Source organism: Apodemus sylvaticus, chromosome 13 (assembly GCF_947179515.1).
Source record: "Apodemus sylvaticus chromosome 13, mApoSyl1.1, whole genome shotgun sequence".
Classification (NCBI taxonomy): Eukaryota; Metazoa; Chordata; class Mammalia; order Rodentia; family Muridae; genus Apodemus; species Apodemus sylvaticus.
In genome coordinates, this window is record NC_067484.1 from 16,133,077 (window position 1) to 16,153,967 (window position 20,891).

Here is a 20,891-nt window from a genome sequence, read left to right on the forward strand (position 1 = left end):
CAACACATCCATCCCAGAGCTTCACAAGGATGGGTGTCTGGGCCTGCCCCTCCCTTGAGGCTGATGGGATGCACACACAGGGCTAGAAGGAGGAAGCCTCCTGCCCCACCCCAACACATCACAGGAGGCTTCTCCTGAATAAACTCCAGCTGCTTCCACGTGTAGAAACAGTGGCTCAGCCCCTACCCAGGCGTGTGACTGGCCTGTGGGCCTGTGGTGGCAGCAGTGTCCTGCAGCCAGTGGAGCGACTTCAGACCTGCAGGCTGGCTGTGTGGAAACCTTGGGCGGGTGTGGTGGGGAAGCCTTTCCGATGACTCACACTGCAGGGAATTCCCTAATGATTTGGAATATTTTTACTTCTGAACTGGAGCACAGTTTCCTACTGGGTGCGTAGGGAGCTCCTGATAAGATGGAACACAAAGGCCCTTTTAGGATGGCCGGCTGGCTCCCTGCCTGGCAGAGCCTGCGTTCTGAACAGCGCCTGGTTAACTTGTCTCTGAGCAGGGAGGAGGGAGGGGTGTCTTAGCTGAGGATTCTAGGGACTCATCCAATGGTCCAGGGCACCCCTCGTGGCTGATACCCTGATGATTCCCTCAGGAGCATAAAGGGCCATCTCCACATCATTTGGGCCCCTGGTCTCCTGCCGGAAGCAGCCTGCTATGTGTACATTTGAAAGTCCACTCAGCTACTGTCAGGGCGTGAAGAGTGGAACAGTCACTGTCTCTCATCTATTTGACAATAGCAGCTAGAAGACCTGGGTCTGGATGGGACCTGTGCTTTGGATGCCTGGCCTGGGATAAGATGGTTAACATCAGCACAGATCTCGGTGGGCCCTAGGAACTGTATTTCAGTTGGAAACAGAATCTGATGGGCGATCTGTCTTGGTGCAACTTAGACAGGGAGGGAGCTCTATCTATCTGTTGGTGGTTGACGTGGGAGCGCTGGATGGGAGCTGGCCAGTCTTGGCATGGTAACTCACAATGGCACCTTCTCAGCCCCTCTGCTGGGACAGGGGAGCATCCCTCACAGGCAGCTCCTGTGACAGGGAAAGACCTTTCGTTTCCACGCCTAGGCCTTCAGTGCCCAATCCACCTGTATGCCCACATTTCACTAACTGTGGCACAGGATTTGAACATACAAGCCCCCTCCTCGGGGATTTGAACTTCTTTCCATTCTCAGAGGTGACAGGGCCACTGAACGAACTCTTATTTTCCCTTCAGCGAGTGCCTCAGTCTCCTTCTTCTCTCTCAGGGCATCCCTGCTGTCGCTTAGACACAAAGGCTGCACCTTCTCCCCACATGGTCCTGAGCCTTGGCAGGAGCCTTCAGGATGACAGGGACCACACTGCAGTTGGCACATCTGTATACAGGCAAAGAAACTGTAGATCCTAAGGGGTGGGGGCGGGGGAGTAGCCTTGCCCTGGGAGACGGTAAAGCTGTTAAAAGCAGCTCAAACATGCTGGCTCACCCTTGTGGAGAGCAGGTCTAACACCGCCTGCAGCCGGACTACACACCCAGAGCACTGTTAAAGAACCATATGTGGGTCCTTCCAGTTCGACCCTTGTGGCTGCAGTTGGCACATGTGGCTGATGTCCCTGAGCTGCCAGGGCACAGGGGTTCACTGTTCCTGGCGTTCCAATGCTCTAGGGCTGTCTCTGTGTTTCCCCGAGGGGCACGGATAGGGATGCAGTTAGAACCCTTCACGGGCTCATCTGGTGGCTTTTGCCCAAGGCCTCGGTGCCTTGGAAGCTGGTGCGGTCTGGTGATGCTGGGTGGCTCTTGGAGCTTCTGGTGACTCACATTTCCACCCTGTGCCTCCACCCTCCACCCACCACCCTGTGCAGCACTGAGGGAAGGAGCTGGTGTTTGATTTATCAGTAATGTAGGGTTAGTGACAGACAAATGGGCTGTAAGCAGAAACTCAGCGAGTCCCTGAAGCAGCTCATCTCAGGAACTGACTTCATCTTGGAGGAGATAAAAGCCGGGATGGATAGCCATCAACTCAGTGACCACCCAGCTGTCCCCAGGTCATGGGCCTGTCAGCAGGACTGGGGACTCAGAGCCTGTGAGTGGCAGACACCCTTCCTCTAATCACTAGGTCCACACCTCATCGCCAGCTGAGAACAATACATTCTTTCACCGTGTCTATGAGAGCCTTTTAATATTTTTTTTAACATGCAAACAGCCACCGGGCTAAGGTTAAAAATACCATGTGTTTTGCATTTCTAGGTCCTGATGTGGCATGAAATAGCCAAAGAAAGGCTTCTCTTATCTCCTCAGCATTTCCTCTGGGCAGAGGCTGGGGCTTGGCTCTGACTTCTCGCAAAACACATGGGAGGCCTACCAACACATAGGACTTACCAATCGGCAGGGCCGAGTTGCGTTCTAAGCGCAGTACATGCTGTGTATTGCTGGCTTGGAGGGGTGTCTCCCTGACTCTCTCTCTGCTTTTCTATCCCTCGGAAGAGACTGAGGTGTAGGAACTCTTCCCTGATGTGTCTGTGACTGATGAGATGAATGTAAACATGGACACGGGGTGGACCATTAGAAACACTCTTGATTATGGGGGCTCCCCCTAGGAAGGTGCACTGGACATAGTCTTTGAACCTTACTAAGTCCACAGGGCCAGGGCTCTAGAGCAGGTCAGTACATCCCCCGTGTGGGCAGAATATCTAAGGGACCCAGAGCACATTGTCCTATGACTTCATCGTTTCTTCCCACTCTCCCCTCCCTGACCCTTGGTTTCTGGGTCACCTGGAATGTTTTAAAGATATACTATCCTCAAACAAAGTGACAGACTTCTTCCTGCCCTTTGTTCCAGATGGCCACCACGTCTGGGAGATGGAAGCAAAAACTGACCGGGACCTGTGCAAGCCAGTAAGTACTTAGGATGCTGCAGCAGGGACAGATGAGGGCCGGGCTGGGGCTCCTGACTGGTAAAATAAAACAGCACTTAAGAATAAAAAGGCAGAGGGGTGAGAGAGCACGACTGCAAAGCCCTGGCCCAGACAAGAGCCACTAGGATAGAATGGAGCCGATAAGGACAGCCGTGAGGACAGAGCTTGGGGCCTCTTTATTCCGGGTGTGCTTTGCGTTAAAGGTACCTGGTTCTGCCTCCTCTCACTAATGGTGTAGCCCCATTTGAGTGGCTACCCCTGGGAGACCTTGGAGTTCTAAGGCTCATTCATGGGCACCAGCACCTGCCTGGACATGTCACCCTGCCTATGTGACTTGCCACCACCCTCTCCAGAGAACGCCTCAACTACCTCGCACTCTTGTTTTGAACTTGACGTGGACGAAAGGGCAGACCAAACCGGATAGCTTAGATCTGCTGGTCCGGTTTGCTGACTATGTGGCACCACCTGTGGGTGACATAATTAGTCTGTCTCCCTCCTGCGCACATATGCACCTGCCTGCGCTCCCTCTTCACCTTCATGTTAGGTCGTTATTGGTTGTGACTGGCTAATTTTGTCTCAAATACTTCTGCTTGCTGTGTCAGTGACTGTAGCATGTTTCTGACGGTTGGTGTGGTTTCCTCATCTAAAGAGGTTGTTGCTATTGGAGACCACATGGAGTCAGGTCAGCTTTGCTGACTCTAGTCTGTCCTCTCCATCCCTACAGTTTGGTCATTTGTTCGCCTGCCCTTTGCAGCTCTGGAAGCTGAACTAAGGATCACACACGCTGGGTGGATGCTCTACCACTGAGCTATAGTCCACACTCCAACAGTGTCTTTTATTTGGACATTAAACCATGGATAGCTAAAGCAATTATAAGTTCAAACAAATCAGAGAACTATCACTGAGTCCTGTGTGATTTTGGTTTAGCCTCAGGAAAACATAACAAAATTCAGTGAGTAGGAATTTGAAGACATCCAAAACCCTCCCTCACTCTATAGCTCACTCCACAGACTTCTTTCCAATAGCCTGGGGAGCATTCTTGTGATCACAGGGCAGCCTTTGGTGTGTGCCTAGTGTATGGAAGTGGGATTTAAATCATTCAGAGACCTTGGGCAAACATGAGTAAAGGACTTTTTCTGTGAACATTAGCCAGCAAGGCTCACATAAGTAGGGCATGCTGGTAATGGGGTTCACAGAGTGGACAGGCCATCATGGCTCCCGCAGCAGCGCAGTCACCAGGATGTCTGCTTCCCCTGCAGCAGGCACAGGCTGCCTTCCTGTCCTCTAGGTGAGTCGATCAGGACGAAAAACTCTTTTCCTGCTTCACTTCCTCTCGGGCACTGAGACACTCTCAAGAACCCTTTCTAAGTACTTGTCAGGGGAAAGGTCCTCTCTGGCCAGAGTGAGACCTGCTCATGAAGATGAAACTCCGGCCATTCACCCACAGTGCCTGGCTCCCTCCCTCCCACTGAAGTGCTCCCTCTCCGCCTCAGCCTTGTCTCTTGACTTCATCCAAGTTGTCCTTAAGGAAATCTTGAAGGCAGTGGCACACATTTTAAAGATGGGTTTCTGTTGTGTATATGGTTATGCATTGCCCCCACCTAAGTATATGAACTCAAGACGCTGGGTTTCCTAAGGCCTGTGCTGGCTGCAGCCATGACTGTCTCTGACAACACCAAGAAGCTCTCAACACTTGATCTTAGGCCACACTTCCTCCAACTTCCTCCCCAGCGTTTTAGAGCAGAGCTGCTATGGAAGGAAGAGGCCTGCTTGCAATACGATCTGTCTATGCAGAGCACTGAGCTGCACTGACCTGTGTCTGTATCAGGACGTCTTTGGTCATGTGGGATGAGCCAACAAGCCAGGGACAGCCTATCCCTTTGGCCCTTTCTGTGTTCCTTCCACAGGCCTCAGAGGCTTTTCTTTTTCCTTCAGCCTAAGGATCAACAAGATGCTACTGCATCTTCTCCCCGTTTCCTTCTGAAAAGCCAATTCTCTTTTAGACTCAGTAGTAGCTGCTACCATTGAGTGCCAGCTGTGTGCAGGCAGCAGTGATATCTGCAGTCCCCTTCAGTGCCCTAAAGACAACTGTGGGGTGGCCTCTTTCCCTTCACCTGACTGAACTCAAGCTTTACAGCCAGACCACTAAATGCTAGACACAGCCCAGGCCTGGGTTGCCACAGTTTGGGGCTGCTTCCTGCGAAGGTGGGCACAAAACACAGGCAGTCACACTGTAGGCTCCATCATCCACCCTTTACCTGTTCCTCTCCCACCCGTATCTTCCAAAGGAAGTGAAGGTAGGTGCAACAGCTGCAGCAGGTTGATGGGGCCCAGGGGATGGAGCCCAGAGGGCACCCTAGCCTGCCCTGCCCTGGTGCTGCCACCCAAGGGCTGTCCGCACCAGGCTCTCTGTAATAAAAGAGGCCGGAGCTGAAGTTCTTCTGGTTTCTGTTTCTGTTTCTAATGCTCAGGTTTTATTATTAACATAACCCAGTAAAGTGTGCTACCATTGATTTACCACCATCATAACAAACTATGGTTAATTAACAAAAGAAATGATAGCATGGATTTTTCTGACACGTTTTCCCTGGCCTGCTAAACTAAAATCACATGAGGAAAGAAACGGAATGAAGAAACGTATAGATTTGAAATCCCCAGCAGAAATCAGGTGTAGCGCTCAGAAGCACTAACCTCCCTCCCTCCAGGAGGCTGCGCCATGCTGGGGGTTACCTGGGCCTGCACCCCTGGGACTTCCCAGCCCACTTGGGTGTTCCCACTCAGGTCCAAGTAGTCATGGCTTGCATTCTTGTTTGCCCTTGAAAGAGCATGTTAAAAAAAAAACTGCATATTTCTGTTTAAAAACAGGAAAGAAAACAGCAGCCACCTCAACTGTCCTGTCTTATCTGTGCTGTGTTCTCAACTGTCCCATTGCGCCCTGGGCTGAGGACTGCTTTGTTTTCATTATGAGGAAATTGGAGATTCTGGTGGGACACTGTGACCATTGTCACAATGCCACTCTGGACAATGTCCACAAAGAATTCTGCCATGTGTAACCAAGAAGTGCCTACTAGAACTAGGCAGAATGTGGTTTTTTGTCTAAAGGTCACTGGGCCTTACATGTTGGGGCAGAAGTAGGCCTTGAAGTCGCCTGCACCAGTAGCAGTGAGGCAACTCCACTCTCTGGAAGATGTCCATCAAGTTCTCTCTTTTAGCATTAATTCCACCATAAGGGTCTCCCAACCTCTAGCTATGTGAGAAATCAGAGTGCTGCTTCCCTGAGGAGTGGATGCTACCTATGGCCAACTCATGATCAAACATGTGAGCAGGTCACACACAAAAGTCACCATTAGAGGCCCTCTCGATGGCCAGAGATAGCCGTTTGGGTTGACAGTGATGCCTCCGGACAAAGTATGGACAAAGCATTCCTGGTCTGTAAGGTCCTGACTGCGCCCTCTTTGCTGTTTTCCCACCAGAATTCCCTGGTGGTTGAGATACCACCTTTCCGCAACCAGAGAATAACCAGCCCTGTCCAAGTCAGTTTCTATGTCTGCAACGGGAAGCGGAAGAGAAGCCAGTACCAGCATTTCACCTACCTTCCTGCCAATGGTAACTCTGTCTTTCTAACCTTAAGCTCTGAGAGTGAGCGGAGAGGAGGCTTTTACTGAGCAAGAGGCTCTGAGAGGATGTTGTTGTAAAAACATTGTAGCCTCTTCACATCACGTGATAGCCTATTCACAAGACCAAGTCGCCCACCCCCTCAAAGAGAAGCAAAGCGTGGGTGTGTTTTCCTGTGACTGGTGCATGCTGGAGTAATCACTTGCTAGCGTTTTGCAAATGCACAGCAGCCAAGCAGCTCTGTTTCACTTGGGGGCTGATGCCGTCTGGGTCCATATCTAACCTCTGAGAGTCTTGGGGTTAGAAGAAAGTATTTGTTAGAGCAGTTATGTAAGTAGCTTTGAAAATAAGCCTGTCGTGGTCATTGGGGAGCATATGTGATTTTGTCCTCATGGTGACGGTTCCACACAGCACGCCTTGTGTCTCTACTGAATAATGTCACCCCCTGGGGATGGAGACTTTCACATGGGAGCTCTTCTGCTCACGTTTACTCATTTGGGGACTGGCTTCTTTCATTCAGAAATGAACAGCTCACCGGTTCAACTTTCTAGGGTGTTTTATTTAAGAAAATACCTTACTGCTGCCCCGCCCTCCCCCACGCTTGCAGAAAGGTGTGTCCCAGGCATCCAGGGTTTCCGGTGTGGGGCAGACCATTCTCCTGTGGCAGGATGTGTGCGCAGAGCAGAGTGGGCTGTTATCCTGACTTCTATTGTATTTTGAGTAAGCTCAGCTATGTCAACAACCTTTTTTAAATTGCTACTTTTTTTTCCCTCTAAAGACTTAAGATATTCATATAATTTAAGAGGGAAATTATACAATAAATGCTACCCAAGAAAGCAGCCACATTGCTATCTTAGTAACATCAAGGTGGTTTTGTTGTCTTTTTGTTTTTGTTTTTTAAGGTTTTGGGATTTTGTTTTGAAGTGTAAAGGCATTTGGAACTGCTTAGACAATAAGAAAGATTGGTATTAAAAGTCTGAAACCAATTGTCTTATCAGGAAACTCCTAGAAATGCCCTTTAAATTTAGGACAGTACCTCGATAATGTTCTCATCCAAGAGCATCAGTATAAGCCACTGTCTGTGCCATGGGTGACCCCGAACAGCTGCCCAGCCCCCGCCCTGCCTCTGCTTGAGGGTTTATTTCAGAAGCCTCCTCATTTCGTGAAATAATGTATGTTCTTTCTTACAAAAAAAAATCAAATATTTGGTCTTTTTTTTTTTTTTTGAAAGTACAATGATTGTGTCCTACCTATGCCTCAAGCATGGTTGATCTAAGATTTTAAAAGGTCTGAACTTTATAAAGGAAAAAAAACAACACATTTTCTAAACCAATGTGGAAACATCATAAAGACTGATTCCCCCCTGTTTGATGCTCATTTGAGTCCGTGATGAAGGTTTCGTAGAGTGCTCAGTGCTGTAAGGAGCACCGTTGTGTCAGAGGGGTCTGTGGAGCAGGCATCCTGTGAGGCTCCAGGGCCTGGCGGCTGAGTGCACCTCCGCCTCCCTCCCACACTGCCCTCCTCGGTGTGCAGCATCCGCACATGCCAGCTGCTCCGCACCCATTCGCTCTGCACCAGTCCGCCTCCCACAGTCCACATAGCCTCGCGCTGGAACCTCACAGCTGCCCATCATCCTTGTGTGGTATAGGTCTTCCTCAGCCCTTCTGGGTTCACGCATTTGCTCCTGACCCCTCTTCAGCCCTCTCATCCTGCTGCCCTGACTCCCGCCTCCAACTCCAAGATGGCTGCCCACCACCAGCATGGTCCCGGGGACCAACCATGTCTCCACATCATTAGACTGTGAGCTCCTTCAGAGAGACCTTGGCCACAACAGGGTTGAATCCCAGCATCACTCGTTGCCTGATGCCTGGCTGGCTACCAACATGTGTTGTTTTTAAAAAAAAAAAAATTAAATAAACACACAGATGGAGAACCCCAGCTCCCGTGTCCAGTGTTCTGTCTGGCGCTCTCCCGCCGTGCTCCTTGGCTTCTGTTGCTCTGGGTGTATCTCTGAGAACACTGATGCTGACGGATGTCTGTGTTCATAGCTCTCCTGGTCTCTGACTGCTGCATTTGAGTCCTGGAGACTCTCCAGGACACAAGAGTGGCTCTTGTTAGCCCAGTTCCATGATCCTTCAGCTTTTCTCCTTGGACACTGGCTGTGAAGTTACGAGCCTCCCCGCCCCCGCCGAGTCTTTCTGTATTATTGAGTGGGTTTCATGTGCACTTATATTTCACACATCTATGGCCAACGTGGGCGCAGGTTCTTATGGTCATCAATATGCTGTGTTTGAGAAAGTAGGAATAAATCCTTTTAAACCCTACCTGTGAAATTCATTTTTATCGGTAGATATATAAAATCGAGACTCATTTAGTTTTCCTTTAGACTTGGGTGTGAGGATGTCTCAAGGGGGCTGCATCAGATGCCCCCTTTTCCTTACTCTTGTGGAAGGGCCCCATTCTTGCACAAAACTGCCCCTTGTCCCCGCCCCTTTGAGTTTCAGGGTGTTGGAAGTCAAAGTGTCCAAGGTATTCTGTTGTGTCTAAGGCAGGGGGGAGGCCAGCTCTGTGTATTCCTTTGTCACCTTAGCTGTCCCCTGATACCGCTACAGCAGATTAGCTCACCTGGCTGACACCCACATTGGACCATCCTTTATTCTTACTCTCAGTTAACTGTGACAGTAATCAGGTGACAGGAAAATAGAGCAAGTGGCCGGGACCCCTGCGTTCTGGGAAGGGGGTTACTGATGTCTTTGGTGCGTGGTCTGTGGTGACCATGGAAGAACAGCTTGGTTCCCTTTCCTCTTCCTGGTGTGTGTTTAAAAGGGAAAGTTTCTACTTGAATGAAAGTCCCAGGCTTCCAGAGACTCACGTCTGCCACTAACTTTGCTTTACTCCCTGAAGAGACTGTCCTATTTTCTCCACTAAGCTATGGGGCTAGGGCAGCACAACTTAAAGTCAGTGCTTCTGTGCAATGAGGAAACAAATCACAATAAACTACTGGATTCTGAGATTCTGTCAGTTTGTCTGAAACTGTTTTAGCTAGTTAGGAGTCCCCTGGCCTTCCCCAGCCAGGACAGGACTGTGAAGGTGGGACAGACTCTTGTACTGAGTCCAGGAACACCTACTCCTGAGCAGACCGTGCACATCTCATTGGAAACCCTGCAGCGGACCCTGTGGGTCTCTGGGATAGTCATCAGACGCAGATGCTAAAAGCACCTGCAAACTGAGAGGAGACTTCAGACTGCCCAGACCCAGCCAGGGAGGGTCTCCGGGCTTCTGAGACCCTCATCTGCCACTAGCTTTGCTTTACTCTCTGTAAAGAGACTATACTATCCTCTTCACTGAGCTGTGGGGCTGGGCAGACATCGTCATGAGATGAGGGCTATGCCAGGAATGTCTGGGCCGGAGCCCTTATTCCAACATGTCAATTATAATTCCAGAACGATGAATGGATACAGGGATGTCTCCTGTTTGGGTCCCAGGGTGAGCATCTCTGCTAGTCTGAGACCTCAGACTAGCTCTTTCTCCCAGTCACGCGTGGCACGAACCGGCACCTGATCACAGGTGCAGGGGTACTTAAAAAGAGAAGAGTCAGTTTATTGTAAAAGCACACCCTAAAGTCAGTGCTTCTGTACAATGGGGAAACCAATCACAATAAACTATAGGATTCGAGATTTTGTCACTTTGTCTGAAACTGTTTTAGCTAGTTAGGCGTCCCCTAGCCTTCCCAGCCAGCACAGGACTGTGAAGGTGGGAGAGACTCTTGTCCTGAGTCCAGGAACACCCACTTTCATCCCTAACCCAACCCCTTGCACTGGGCACTTGTGTGAGAAGAGAGGCTCACCTGGTGACAAAGGCCAATATATAACTGTAGGACAGGAAAAGCATTTCAGTGGAACCAATGTCAGTCAAGCAACACTCTGAGCAGATAAGACCACAAAGATAGGTCATCCCCAAGGGCCAGGAGCCCATGAACCTCTAATAAGCCCCCCCAAACACAACACACAGTTCTATTCATGGACTCTGGGGTGGAGCCATGAGTGACCTGGAGAATAAAATATCACAAGGAACCTTCTTGAACCCTTCCTGATTATTAGTAAGTACATCTAAGATATATTTCCATCTCAGAGGAATACGTGGAACAAACTACTTCTGCCAGCTTCTTGGTTGTATCACGAGAGTCCAGAATCATAGAGACTTGTGTAGACCTGAGCAGAAGACCTAGGCCCTGAATAGAAGCAGAGCTCCCATCTCATAATGGATCCCTGAGCGTCATGGGCTCTGTATCTCAGTCACTGCCCTGACCACAACTCTACTGAAAATACCAGGCCTCAATTTGTAACTGCCTGGGTACAGAGACCGTGATGCTTGGCAGTATTGTGCACAGCCCATGGCTGTCTGCCTGGGCACCCACTGCCTATCCTATGAGGAGCCTGGTTCTGGAGAGAGAGGCTAAGACCTGCCCTACTCCAAGGGTTTCGTCTGGAGATCATAGAACGTAGTGGCATGTTGGGATTAAAGCCAGGACAGGTTCTCCCACATGTCACCATTCAGCTTGAGCCTTTCCTTCATTAAAGAACCCATGAAAGCTTCAGATGGCCGGGAACACAATGTGTCGTGTGACGTGCAAAGTGATGCTAATTCTAGGGACCTCGCTTCTTGATTTTGCTTCTCCACAACGAAGTCCTTGTGGAGAGCACAGAGGTCAGGTTGGGCAAGGGAGAGCAGTCTCTGGCTCCTGGAGCTGCAGGTGGTATCTGCCTAACTTCCAAAGACTTCAGCAACCAACTGGCCATTGTAGCTATGTGCCTCCATGTTCAAAATGATGCCTGTCAGTAGACATTTAGGAGAATGGCCAAGGGCTGCCTAGACCTCTGGATCAAGAAGTCCTGGCCCCTTAAACTCTCAAATCTGTCTCCAGAGAGGAGGGAATCTGTTCCTCACACCGACACTGATGTGCCGATGAGAAGGAGTTAACCCTTGCACCTATGCCAGCCCCAAGCACCATGAGGAAGGTTAGGCATCGGAAGAAGCCATTTCTGCCCTGTGTGGTTTCTCAGGTCTTCCCAAGTATTAGAAGGCCTCAAACTGAAGTGAGGGCCGGAGGCACGCTTGTCTGGGTGCTCATGTGACGGCGACAAGAGATGCAGAGCTTTTAAGCATATGACATATCCATGTGTGTGCACACACCTTGTGCCTCTGTGGACTTTCCATTTTCACAGGAGGAAGGAGACGAGGGACAGAAGGTTGCCTGGGAGATAATTGAGACAGAAAGAGAAAACCATGTGGCACCTGGGGTGCCCACAGAAGATGGCTGGAGCTGGGATGTTAACCACAGGATAGAAAACCTGCAATTTACAAGGGCCGGAGAGGGAGGCCCAAGGGCTGCCTTGCCCTATGTCTTCTTGTGGAGCGAACACAGAACACAATAGGCCATTAGGATGAAGGGCAGGAAGGTAGTTTTGTTTAGAAATCCAAGGGCCATGTGCCACCAAAAACAAACAGGAGTGTGAGTCAGAGTGAGCCGCACACCCGAGGAAGCTGAGCACGGAGGAGACATGCACGGGCAGGAGGGTGGGCAGGAACACACAGCTCTACCCGGGACCTGCCAATGGAACACATGCCACATGCTGCCGCCTGTGAGGTACCTTCAGGTCCCTGGCTGCCCCACCCAGCTCTGTCCTAGGTAGTATGGGAGCCTCAGAGCCCCAGCTGCTGGAGGAGGAGTTACTGTCAAAGCTCAGAGATCAGCTTCTGCCGCTAGTGGGTAGAACATGGCTGAAGTGTGCCTTCAGTGTGTGTGGCCTTCTGTGCTATCTGTGGCCGTCAAGAGGAAATGGTGTTTGTCATTCTCCACCTGGAGGGTCTCAGCTGGTTTGTTTGGGCTGTGGGCTAGCGTGCATGGTCAGCAAAACCATTCTCTTCCTTCTCTGGGTCAGGGCCTGCTCTATTGGGAGTTAGGACCTTGCGGCATGACTGACCTCTGTGCTCACTTTGATACTTCTGGAAGGGGGATATTCCCGGCTTTCACCTGCCCTCCCACAGATGAAAAGACCTAGCGAGGCCCTGTACAAAAGGCCGGAGCCAGCAAGTCCTTGGCGTTTCCTATTTCCAGTCCCCGGCGGGCTGAGCTTTTGCCCTTCAGGATTTTGTATTCTGTCAGAATATAACCTCCATGGAGTCCTCCTGCTGCACCAAATATACCCCTTTGTAGATGCTCAGGTCTAAGCTGTCAGGGAGACAATCCTTATGCTCACATCCCCAGGAGCTGGGAACCACACCCTGCACAGCCACTGCTCATGCTGAGTGGTAGGTGTGTCCTTCCATCCGCAGGCTCACAGGTCCTGTAGGATCTGAGGACACTCAGCAGGAAGATGTGTACAGCCCCTCTGGCCTGGGCTTGATGGCTCTATGCATTCTCAGTCCCTGGAATCCTCTCTTGCCCTGCCTTATTGCTGCCTTTCTATGTTGATCATGAGACTTAGCTTTAATGTCACTCTGACATGAAGACAATCTGACTTTTGTTTTATAGGAGTTTTAGACATTGAACAAAACCTCTTTTGTCCAGCACTGGAAACAGCTGGTGAAATAATTCAATCAAACTTTTGACTTTACTTGAAAATGCAAGTGTAAAGTAACAGGGCATAGACAGAAGACATCCTCACGCTTACTGAGCATGCTTCCTGTGAAGGCCATGCGAAAGCATCAGGTCACTCAGTGCCTGTGTCTGCCTGACAGCTTTCACTGTGGACAAGAAAGGGGACTAATAAGTGTGCTCCACTGCAAGGACAAGGACATTATCTGGCTAAATACCAGTCACCAGCAACCCTAATAGCCTAAAAGCTCCATCTCCAATTGTCTTGTTGGGGATTGGGACTTCAACCTGAGGACTGGGGCATCAAAGTTCTTCCACCATCTCCATATGCACAGCTTAGGAAGTCAGGTCAGGCCGTCATTGGTGGATGCCCAGGTGTCTGGTAAATTGGGCTGTGTACCCACAGCTCTACCTCAGAGTCTTTACACAGATCCTACCAACCCATGGCTGTAAAGCCTAGGTTGCAGGGATAGAGTAACCCAATGGTCGTGCGCTGGCCATACAGGCTGTCTCATGCCTCATGTGTGATGACGATATATCTGTATGCCTCTGTGAGTGAGGGCTGCCCACTCGGTATGCAGGAGCACTCTTGCCGCTTAGGCCTGAGCTGGGCAAGAATACGTAGACAGAAACCCAACTCCACAAGTGTGTGGTTTTTCTTCATGCAGCCACACTGCCTTCATGTGTCAGATGCTGGGTCGTCCTCGGAGCAAGGGGATTGGAGGCACAGGTGTCAGATGTCAGTGAAACGTGCCTGGCTAAGTTGATCGATTGTTTTCTTAGCAATTTGTCATAATTCCCACTCACCCCCAATAAAATGATTGGATGTCTGAGGTGCTGGTAGCTGGTAGAACCTTGAGCTGATACCCCAGAATGCTGCAGAATGGGAACCATTCAGTCTGTCTGCACAAAGGTCCATGGAATGTTCAACTGATCCCAGGCAAAAAAGGCCAGGCTCACCTGCCTGGCTCTGCTCCATGGTAGGCACATTCAGGCCCCCTCAAGCACAGGCACGTGCCCTGTGTATCATCAGGCCCATTTTGTGGGCATTACAAGAGGGGCTAAAAGACATCCACATTACTCCAGGAGAGTAATTCCACTTGCCCCACTTAGAGGAAGGTCATTCTCCACCCTGCTCCTGTTCTAGCCATCGAACCTAGGCTGTCCTCCACTCTAGGCGAGCACCCCTAACCACTGAGCCACATTCCAGCCCAGCTGGAGGTTATAGAAGCCAGTGTGAGTCTGTGGCTGGGGCTTAGCAGACTCCTCTCAGGAGGATGAACTCTTGTTAATCTGGATGGGATCTGGCCTTGCGTATCTTTCCCATCAAGGTGGTCAGATTGAAGGTTCAAGGCCAAGCTGTGAATCAAGAGCGTCCATCTTTTCCTGGGTCCTATTGCAGACCATCTGGCTGTCCTTCTCTATTCCACCCAATGAGTGTCTGCGAAATGAACACCCAGATTCCTGGGTAGGACGGAGGTGGTGTGAGTCAGCTGTCCACCAGCAAGCTTGAATGCAGGGCAGCAGAGGGAGCAGTGGCAGTTGGACAGAACTGGTTACTCCTAGCCTCACACTGCAGATGGCTTCAGAAGGGCCTGCGGCAGACAGAGAAGAGTAGGATCTCTCAGGAGCCTTCCGTGTGCAGCCCCAGCCCCAGGAGGTGCTCAGCACAGACTTAATCCTTAGCCACACACTGGAGAGAGCCTCACATCTGAACCAAAGAGACCCTGGCTCTCACCTGGACCCTGTGCACAGCAGGCAGCCTTTGAAGAGTGCCTGTAAGCCTTTAGAAGCAAAGCTACCCAGAAAGAGCTTCCCAGCCTGACCTGGAAGGACAAGCCCGGAGGTGAAACTCTGTGAGGCCCAGGAGAGGAGCATCAGCCAAACACGACCTGCCCAGTGGCTCACAGATGAATGGCCTCATTGGGAGACACCTCAACCTGGTGTTGGCATGTAGGAACAGAAAACTATTTGCTAGGCTTAAGTCTCAAGTCTAGAGTCAAGGAATGCTCTTTAGGTTTCTTGGTCCATAGACCATCGTTGCAGGGACTGCAGGAGATGGAACGGAGAAGGAGCATACCCCCCTCACACGACTGAGCATGTGCCATTGATGGTGTCAGCCACACTTGGCTGGAGAAATCCTGGGACACCAACTTTGAGGCGACTCTGGGTCAAACCCCTCAGTTGTCCTTAGACTGTGAGGAATGAGGAGTGGGCTCACTGCACTGGCACCTGTATGTGATCCCTGCAAGGGGCCACAGTGTTCACAGTTGCTGGACAAGAGCGGATGCTGTGGCTGTCAGGTGCACATAGTGTCGGGCATGCATGATGACACACGTCTCCTATGGCCACACAGACCCAGCATTGTGCAGTGCTGGGTGTGAAGGATCAGTCACAGCAGGAGCCAGCAGCCCACCTTCTTCACGAGGGCATGCTTTGTCTCTGACAGCTGGCCCAAAAGATTGTCATTAATCCTTCACGTGCTTGCTTTCCACAATAAACCCTGTATTATAAACTCACGGCTTTGCTAATGTGATGTTTTTGCTGTGCCATACCATAGCATTGCGGTGAGCTCTGCTATGCTGGATTCCCCTCCCTGCCCCCCACCCAGCCTAGCACGGAGACATTGCGTCACACTTCTGCTTCCCTCTGGTGCAGGAGACAGACCAGCGCCTGGGGCTTCTGTGGAGCGCTCGTTCCATTTCCTGACTAATAGGAAACAAGAGGCCCCATCCTACAAGGCTCTCAGCTCCACACGAGAAACGCAGACTCGGACAGTCTTGAGATGTACAGCCCCAGGGTTTCTGCGGACACAGTGAGGGGCAGCATATAGCTTCAGTTGAGGAGGCACTTATGGGGGAGCCTCAGAGAAGGGCTGTCAGAATCTGACTCTTAGATCCCTCCTCTGCCGGACGGACAGGCCACTCTGTCTCCAAGCAATCCTCAGCTGTGCTGCGGGGCCATCCAGTGATCAGGGACTTCTGTGTTTGAACAGAGCTGCCTACATCAGGGATGGCATCCATGTCAAGGGTGGGACTGTGACAGGGTCCCCTGGACAGGAAGCAGAGACTTGCCACCTTGGGGTCATCAGGTGGCAGGAGACACACACTGTGTCTTTTTTTCCCTTTGCGCTGACCTGTGTGACACTGTCCCCCAAACACTGAGCTCTGAAGGTGAGGGACCTGAGTATAAGATAGTGTCATTGGAACGGCAATATTCAAGTCTCTGTCCCCCGTCATCCAATCAAACGGGGCTACATCCCCCAGAGTGACAGCATGGTAATCCTTGAGTAGAGGGTTGTCCCAGTCTCAGATAACCAGACAGAAGGAGGCAGAGGGCAGAGTGGAAAGGGCTAGCCACTTCACAACAGGGACAGCAACACAGGGTCTACCCCAAACCCCAGTCCTGGTTCATTTTGCATCTCCAGAGATATAAACTTAGAAATCCAACTTAGACGGTCAGGACTCACGTCCTCGCACTCAGCCGGCCCAGGTGACCATTCAAATGCCAGGAAGAGTGGTCAGCAAGATGTTGAGCCAGTGCAGGGCTGGGGTACTTTAAACAGGTCCTAACAACAGAATCCACACCCACTCCCTGCCTGGCCTCTGGATTGCTGGCCCAGATCCAACCAACACTCCAAGTCCCTGCCCCTGTGTGGCAGGTAAATTACATTCTCTGGCATTTACTGGGCAGCTGTGTTTGGGACTGTGCCTTTCATGTCATGCTGGGCAGCTGGGGCTGGGTTTTACAGATCTTCTAGCCTGCGTTGTGGGAGAGTTGCATTGGCCTTGGGACCTGGCTGGGGACCCAGTGCTGTGAACAGAGCAGCTCAGTCTGGAAATAATTCACCTTCCAGTCATGTACCATTTTCTTTTTTTAAAATCACAAGCTCTGAAAATGACCAGTCTCATTTAGAACCAAACCTTCACATACAGATACTTGCTTTGAATGGAGCACCTTGTACCCAGGATTCTTCTTGCTGGTGTAGTTTTGTTCTTAGAAACATTCGCGCCTATTTTGGGTCAGGCCTGTGATCACAGAGACTGGCTGGGCACGGCTCTGCCCCAGGTGCCTCTCAGGGTCTGACTTCTACCGGGTTCTTGCCAATTCTGGATTTACAATGTGGCTGAGCCAGCTGGACTGAGGCTGAGTGGGGGTCGTTTCTGAAGCATGATTTACCCCCACAGAGCTGTCTAGACGGGCTCGTGCCTGGAGCTGGGTTACTACCTGTATAACACATTTCATTGTAAGCTGTAGAACCCAGATGGCCCAGGGCTTCCCGCCCCTCGGCAACTCCTGGGAGATACAGTCCTCAGGAAGGGTGGGGGCCCATAGCGTATCTCATATATCCAACTTTCCAATGTCAGGGGGATGGGTTTCCCTTCCTTCCAATTCTGTTAAATGCCAGGGTGTCCACCATCCTTCTTGCTATTAGCAGAGCATCCCATCCTACAAAGCAGTCTGGGGACCTGCCCAGAAAGGAGCCTGCTACCTGCCTGCACCTATGATTCCCATGGCTTAGGCAAGAGGACAGATAGGATGGTTGGAATTGAACTAGGTCTTCACTGGGAGGCTTTTCTAGGAAGCGCTGTATGTAAGGAGCACTTGTCTTGGGGGCCCGTTTCCTTTGCCCCTGCACCTCCAGAAGCAACTAACGGCTATTGGGGCTACAGACTCGACTCGTACAGAGGGTGCTCATAATGGGGAGGACTTGGGAGGAGCTGCTCCAGATCCAGCACTGACCAAACGGCCAAGTGCTTGTCTGTAGGCAACCTGGACCTTGAGGCACCTCAATCTCAACATGTGCCTGGCCTTCTTGCCCCATCCACAGATGCTTCCCTCCTTTGACATGCAGGGGTGGCTTGGAGGTCAGCCCCAGATTCCAGGCAGATGGACCTTTATAGACCTTGTTGGCAGGCAACCCATAAAGTTCACTGCCAGGGACCTGTGTCCCACCTCTGTGGCATCTGACTCACAGGAAACCCTAGCAGCCCATTCTGTCACATAGCCTTCCATTCTGTCACATGACCATCTGATCCAATGTGTGCAGCATCTCTGGCACAAATCCAGCACAAGCAACCTGGTTTCCAGAGCCATGGCGGGCACCCACGAGCAGGGATCCACAGCCTCTCCTGGGAGGCTCCTGGAGCACCAGGTGAAGATTAGTTCTCCGTTAGCTGTAGCCCTCGGCTCACGTGTACAAGTCACATGAATGAGCCACTGTGGGGTCATCCTGGGGTCACACCATGGGTCACCTGGACTTGCGTGCAGAGTACTGACCTGGAGGACAGTGCTACTTCAGCCAAGAGTGGCTTCTGGGCTGCATACAAGGGTCTCAAGCTGACAGTCTAAGTGGGACTGTCATCCTCTGATGCAATGTCTGTCAGCGCCTTCTGAGACTCAGCCGCTCCAGTGCCTGCCTCACCCACTCAAGTCAGGAGCAGTCCTAACAACTAGGATGAACGAAAAATGGGCCGAGGGAAACAGCAGTAGTCAACAGCTCTATTGCCTTCTGTAGGGGCCGAGCCACCGGTGCTTGGGGGTCATGTGACTTACCACTGAGAGGTGAGGAGAGGGCCCACAGAGCAGTAAGCCACAACTTATCCCCAGCCCAAGTCTGAGGCAGAACCTCCAGGCCTACGGTGGGGGCCGTTCTGTGCGGGAGGCTGCCCTTCCCAGGAAGCTCCCAATGGAGCCAGGCTTCAGAAGACTTCCACATTCCTGGCTCCCAGCAGCTGGTGGCGCAGAGGCCTGGTCCTAATGAAGAGCAGATGCACATTCCTGCTGGCTCAGACCTTAGCTAAAGATTTTTCCTCAAAATGCAGATATGCTTTCATTTATTCTCGGAGAAGCCGGGCCTCCCTCTGTGACATGTGTGTTTGTACGTGGAGTGTGTGTGTGTGCCTCTTAAAGAGGCCTTGGTGGTTGGGCAAGTCCCTCACGTGGCTGACCTGCTGCCAAACGCACCCATGCATAGTGTGTGAAGAGGAGAGACATATTAGAGAAATCTGTACGTGCACGTGGCTTATCCGGACAGTGCTACTGAGGGTCACCTACAGAGCGCCTCAGCCACCCAGACCCCACTCTGGTGAAAGAGACAGACTAGCAAGAGAACACGGCCAGGCAGTCAGTGGGGAGAGTGGGGTCCTTTCTCTGCTTGTGACACTCGTCATCCTAACTCTCTTGTTGAAACTGAATCCCTAAGCTTGGAGTCTGCTCTGGCCACAGCCTGGGGCTAGTTCCAGGCCACAAAGGCTACATCTTCTCTGTGGCTCTCCCCTGCACTTGGGGAGGGGGGTGCTTCTTGTTAAAAGTGGAGAGGGAGATCTGGGAGGCTCTGCTTGGGGCTTGGGTCTCCTAGGACTGCCAGGTGTCCTGCGGCTGGCTGGTCTCCTGGAGCAGGCTGCAGAGTCCATACTTGGGTGTGTGAGCAGGAGGGATACATGGAGACACTATCTGTACATGGTGGGCTTGCCCACAGAAAGTGTCCTTCTGTTTGAGTGTGGCCTGCCTTCTGTGCTGTCTGGGATGGTCATTCACCTCTGGATTGTCACTGAAGCCAACTCAATGCATGCTCAGTTTCCACATAACTTAAGTTTAGCAGAACTTACTAGAGTCGTCGGTAGCCGAGTTACAGCAATACCTCCAAGCTGAAGTTTTTACTTTGATTGCTACAAATCCACGGGCCCTCGGGCCCAAAGCTCCTACTGCCGTTTGCAAATAGATTTTTATAGCACGCTAGTGCTGGGGGAGATTCCAAGGAAAATAGTCCTCTTCGTATTAGAACCAGCTGTGACTTTCTCAGCCAGTGACGCACCCTGTTTTTAATTGGGTGGGAGAACCAGGAGAGACAGAGGGGCTCAGTCAGAACGCTGTTTGTTTTGCATGGGGTATCCTAGCCACAGCCCAGCCTACCCATCTGCAACTTATGTTTATTTAACTTTTTCTTTCCTCCTCACAGTTCCAATTATAAAGACAGAACCCACGGACGACTTTGAGCCAGCTCTGACCTGTGGACCAGTGAGCCAGGGGCTTAGTCCTCTGCCGAGGCCTTACTATAGCCAACCGCTCACCATGCCTCCCGACCCCGGCTCCTGCCTCGTGCCTGGCTTTGCCCCCTGCTCCCAGAGGAACACACTGATGCCCACGCCTCCCAATGCAAGCCCGAAGCTCCACGACCTTTCCTCTCCCGCCTACACCAAGGGCCTCACCAATCCGGGCCACAGTGGTCACCTTGGACTTCAGTCACCAACTTCGGAGGCCCCCGCCATGCAGGAAGTGCCGAGACCCATGGCCATCCCGCCCAACTCGCCTGAGCAGCCCCCATCAGCCAGGCTACAGCCGCAGGTGAGTCCACATCTGAACAGTAGCTGTCCCCTTGGTCGCCAACAAGTGCTCTGTCCCAACAGCCCCTCTTCTCCACTTCCATCTGCTGCCCACGAGCCAACCTGCTCACAGTTCTCAGCATTCCCTCCTGACATGGGCCACCGGCAGCAACAACTGCAGAAGGTTCAAAGAAATGAATCTCCAGCCATACTGCCAGAGGTGTGTGAGGACAGTGACCATAACTTGGCCCCTATTCCTGTAGTGATCAAGCAAGAGCCCGAGGAATTGGACCAGTTGTACCTGGATGATGGTAAGTGTCCACAGTCGAGCAGGTGTGCGCACAGCCATTGAGTTGGGGAAGGAAGGGAGACGTGGGTGAAAGACAGTTCCCACACTGTGCCGTGTAGAGCTGTCTCCAGCCTGTCAGTGGTTCTGCCCTGGTAATCTTGGTAAGCC

General features: G+C 51.5%; 1 protein-coding gene across 5 annotated transcripts in view; it reads left to right on the forward strand.

Moving 5' to 3' along the window:
• Positions 1-20,891, forward strand: part of Nfatc1 (nuclear factor of activated T cells 1) — a 106,906-nt gene that overhangs the window by 56,417 nt on the left and 29,598 nt on the right. For 3 of the 5 annotated variants that reach the window (XM_052155898.1, XM_052155899.1, XM_052155902.1), the window contains 3 exons: positions 2,821-2,876; positions 6,370-6,502; positions 20,071-20,745. In XM_052155898.1, coding sequence (XP_052011858.1) covers positions 2,821-2,876; positions 6,370-6,502; positions 20,071-20,745 — 864 coding nt within the window. Of the gene's footprint in view, positions 1-2,820; positions 2,877-6,369; positions 6,503-8,159; positions 8,450-20,070; positions 20,746-20,891 lie in introns of those variants that run through there. The other 2 variants (XM_052155900.1, XM_052155901.1) reach the window with 2 other exon arrangements.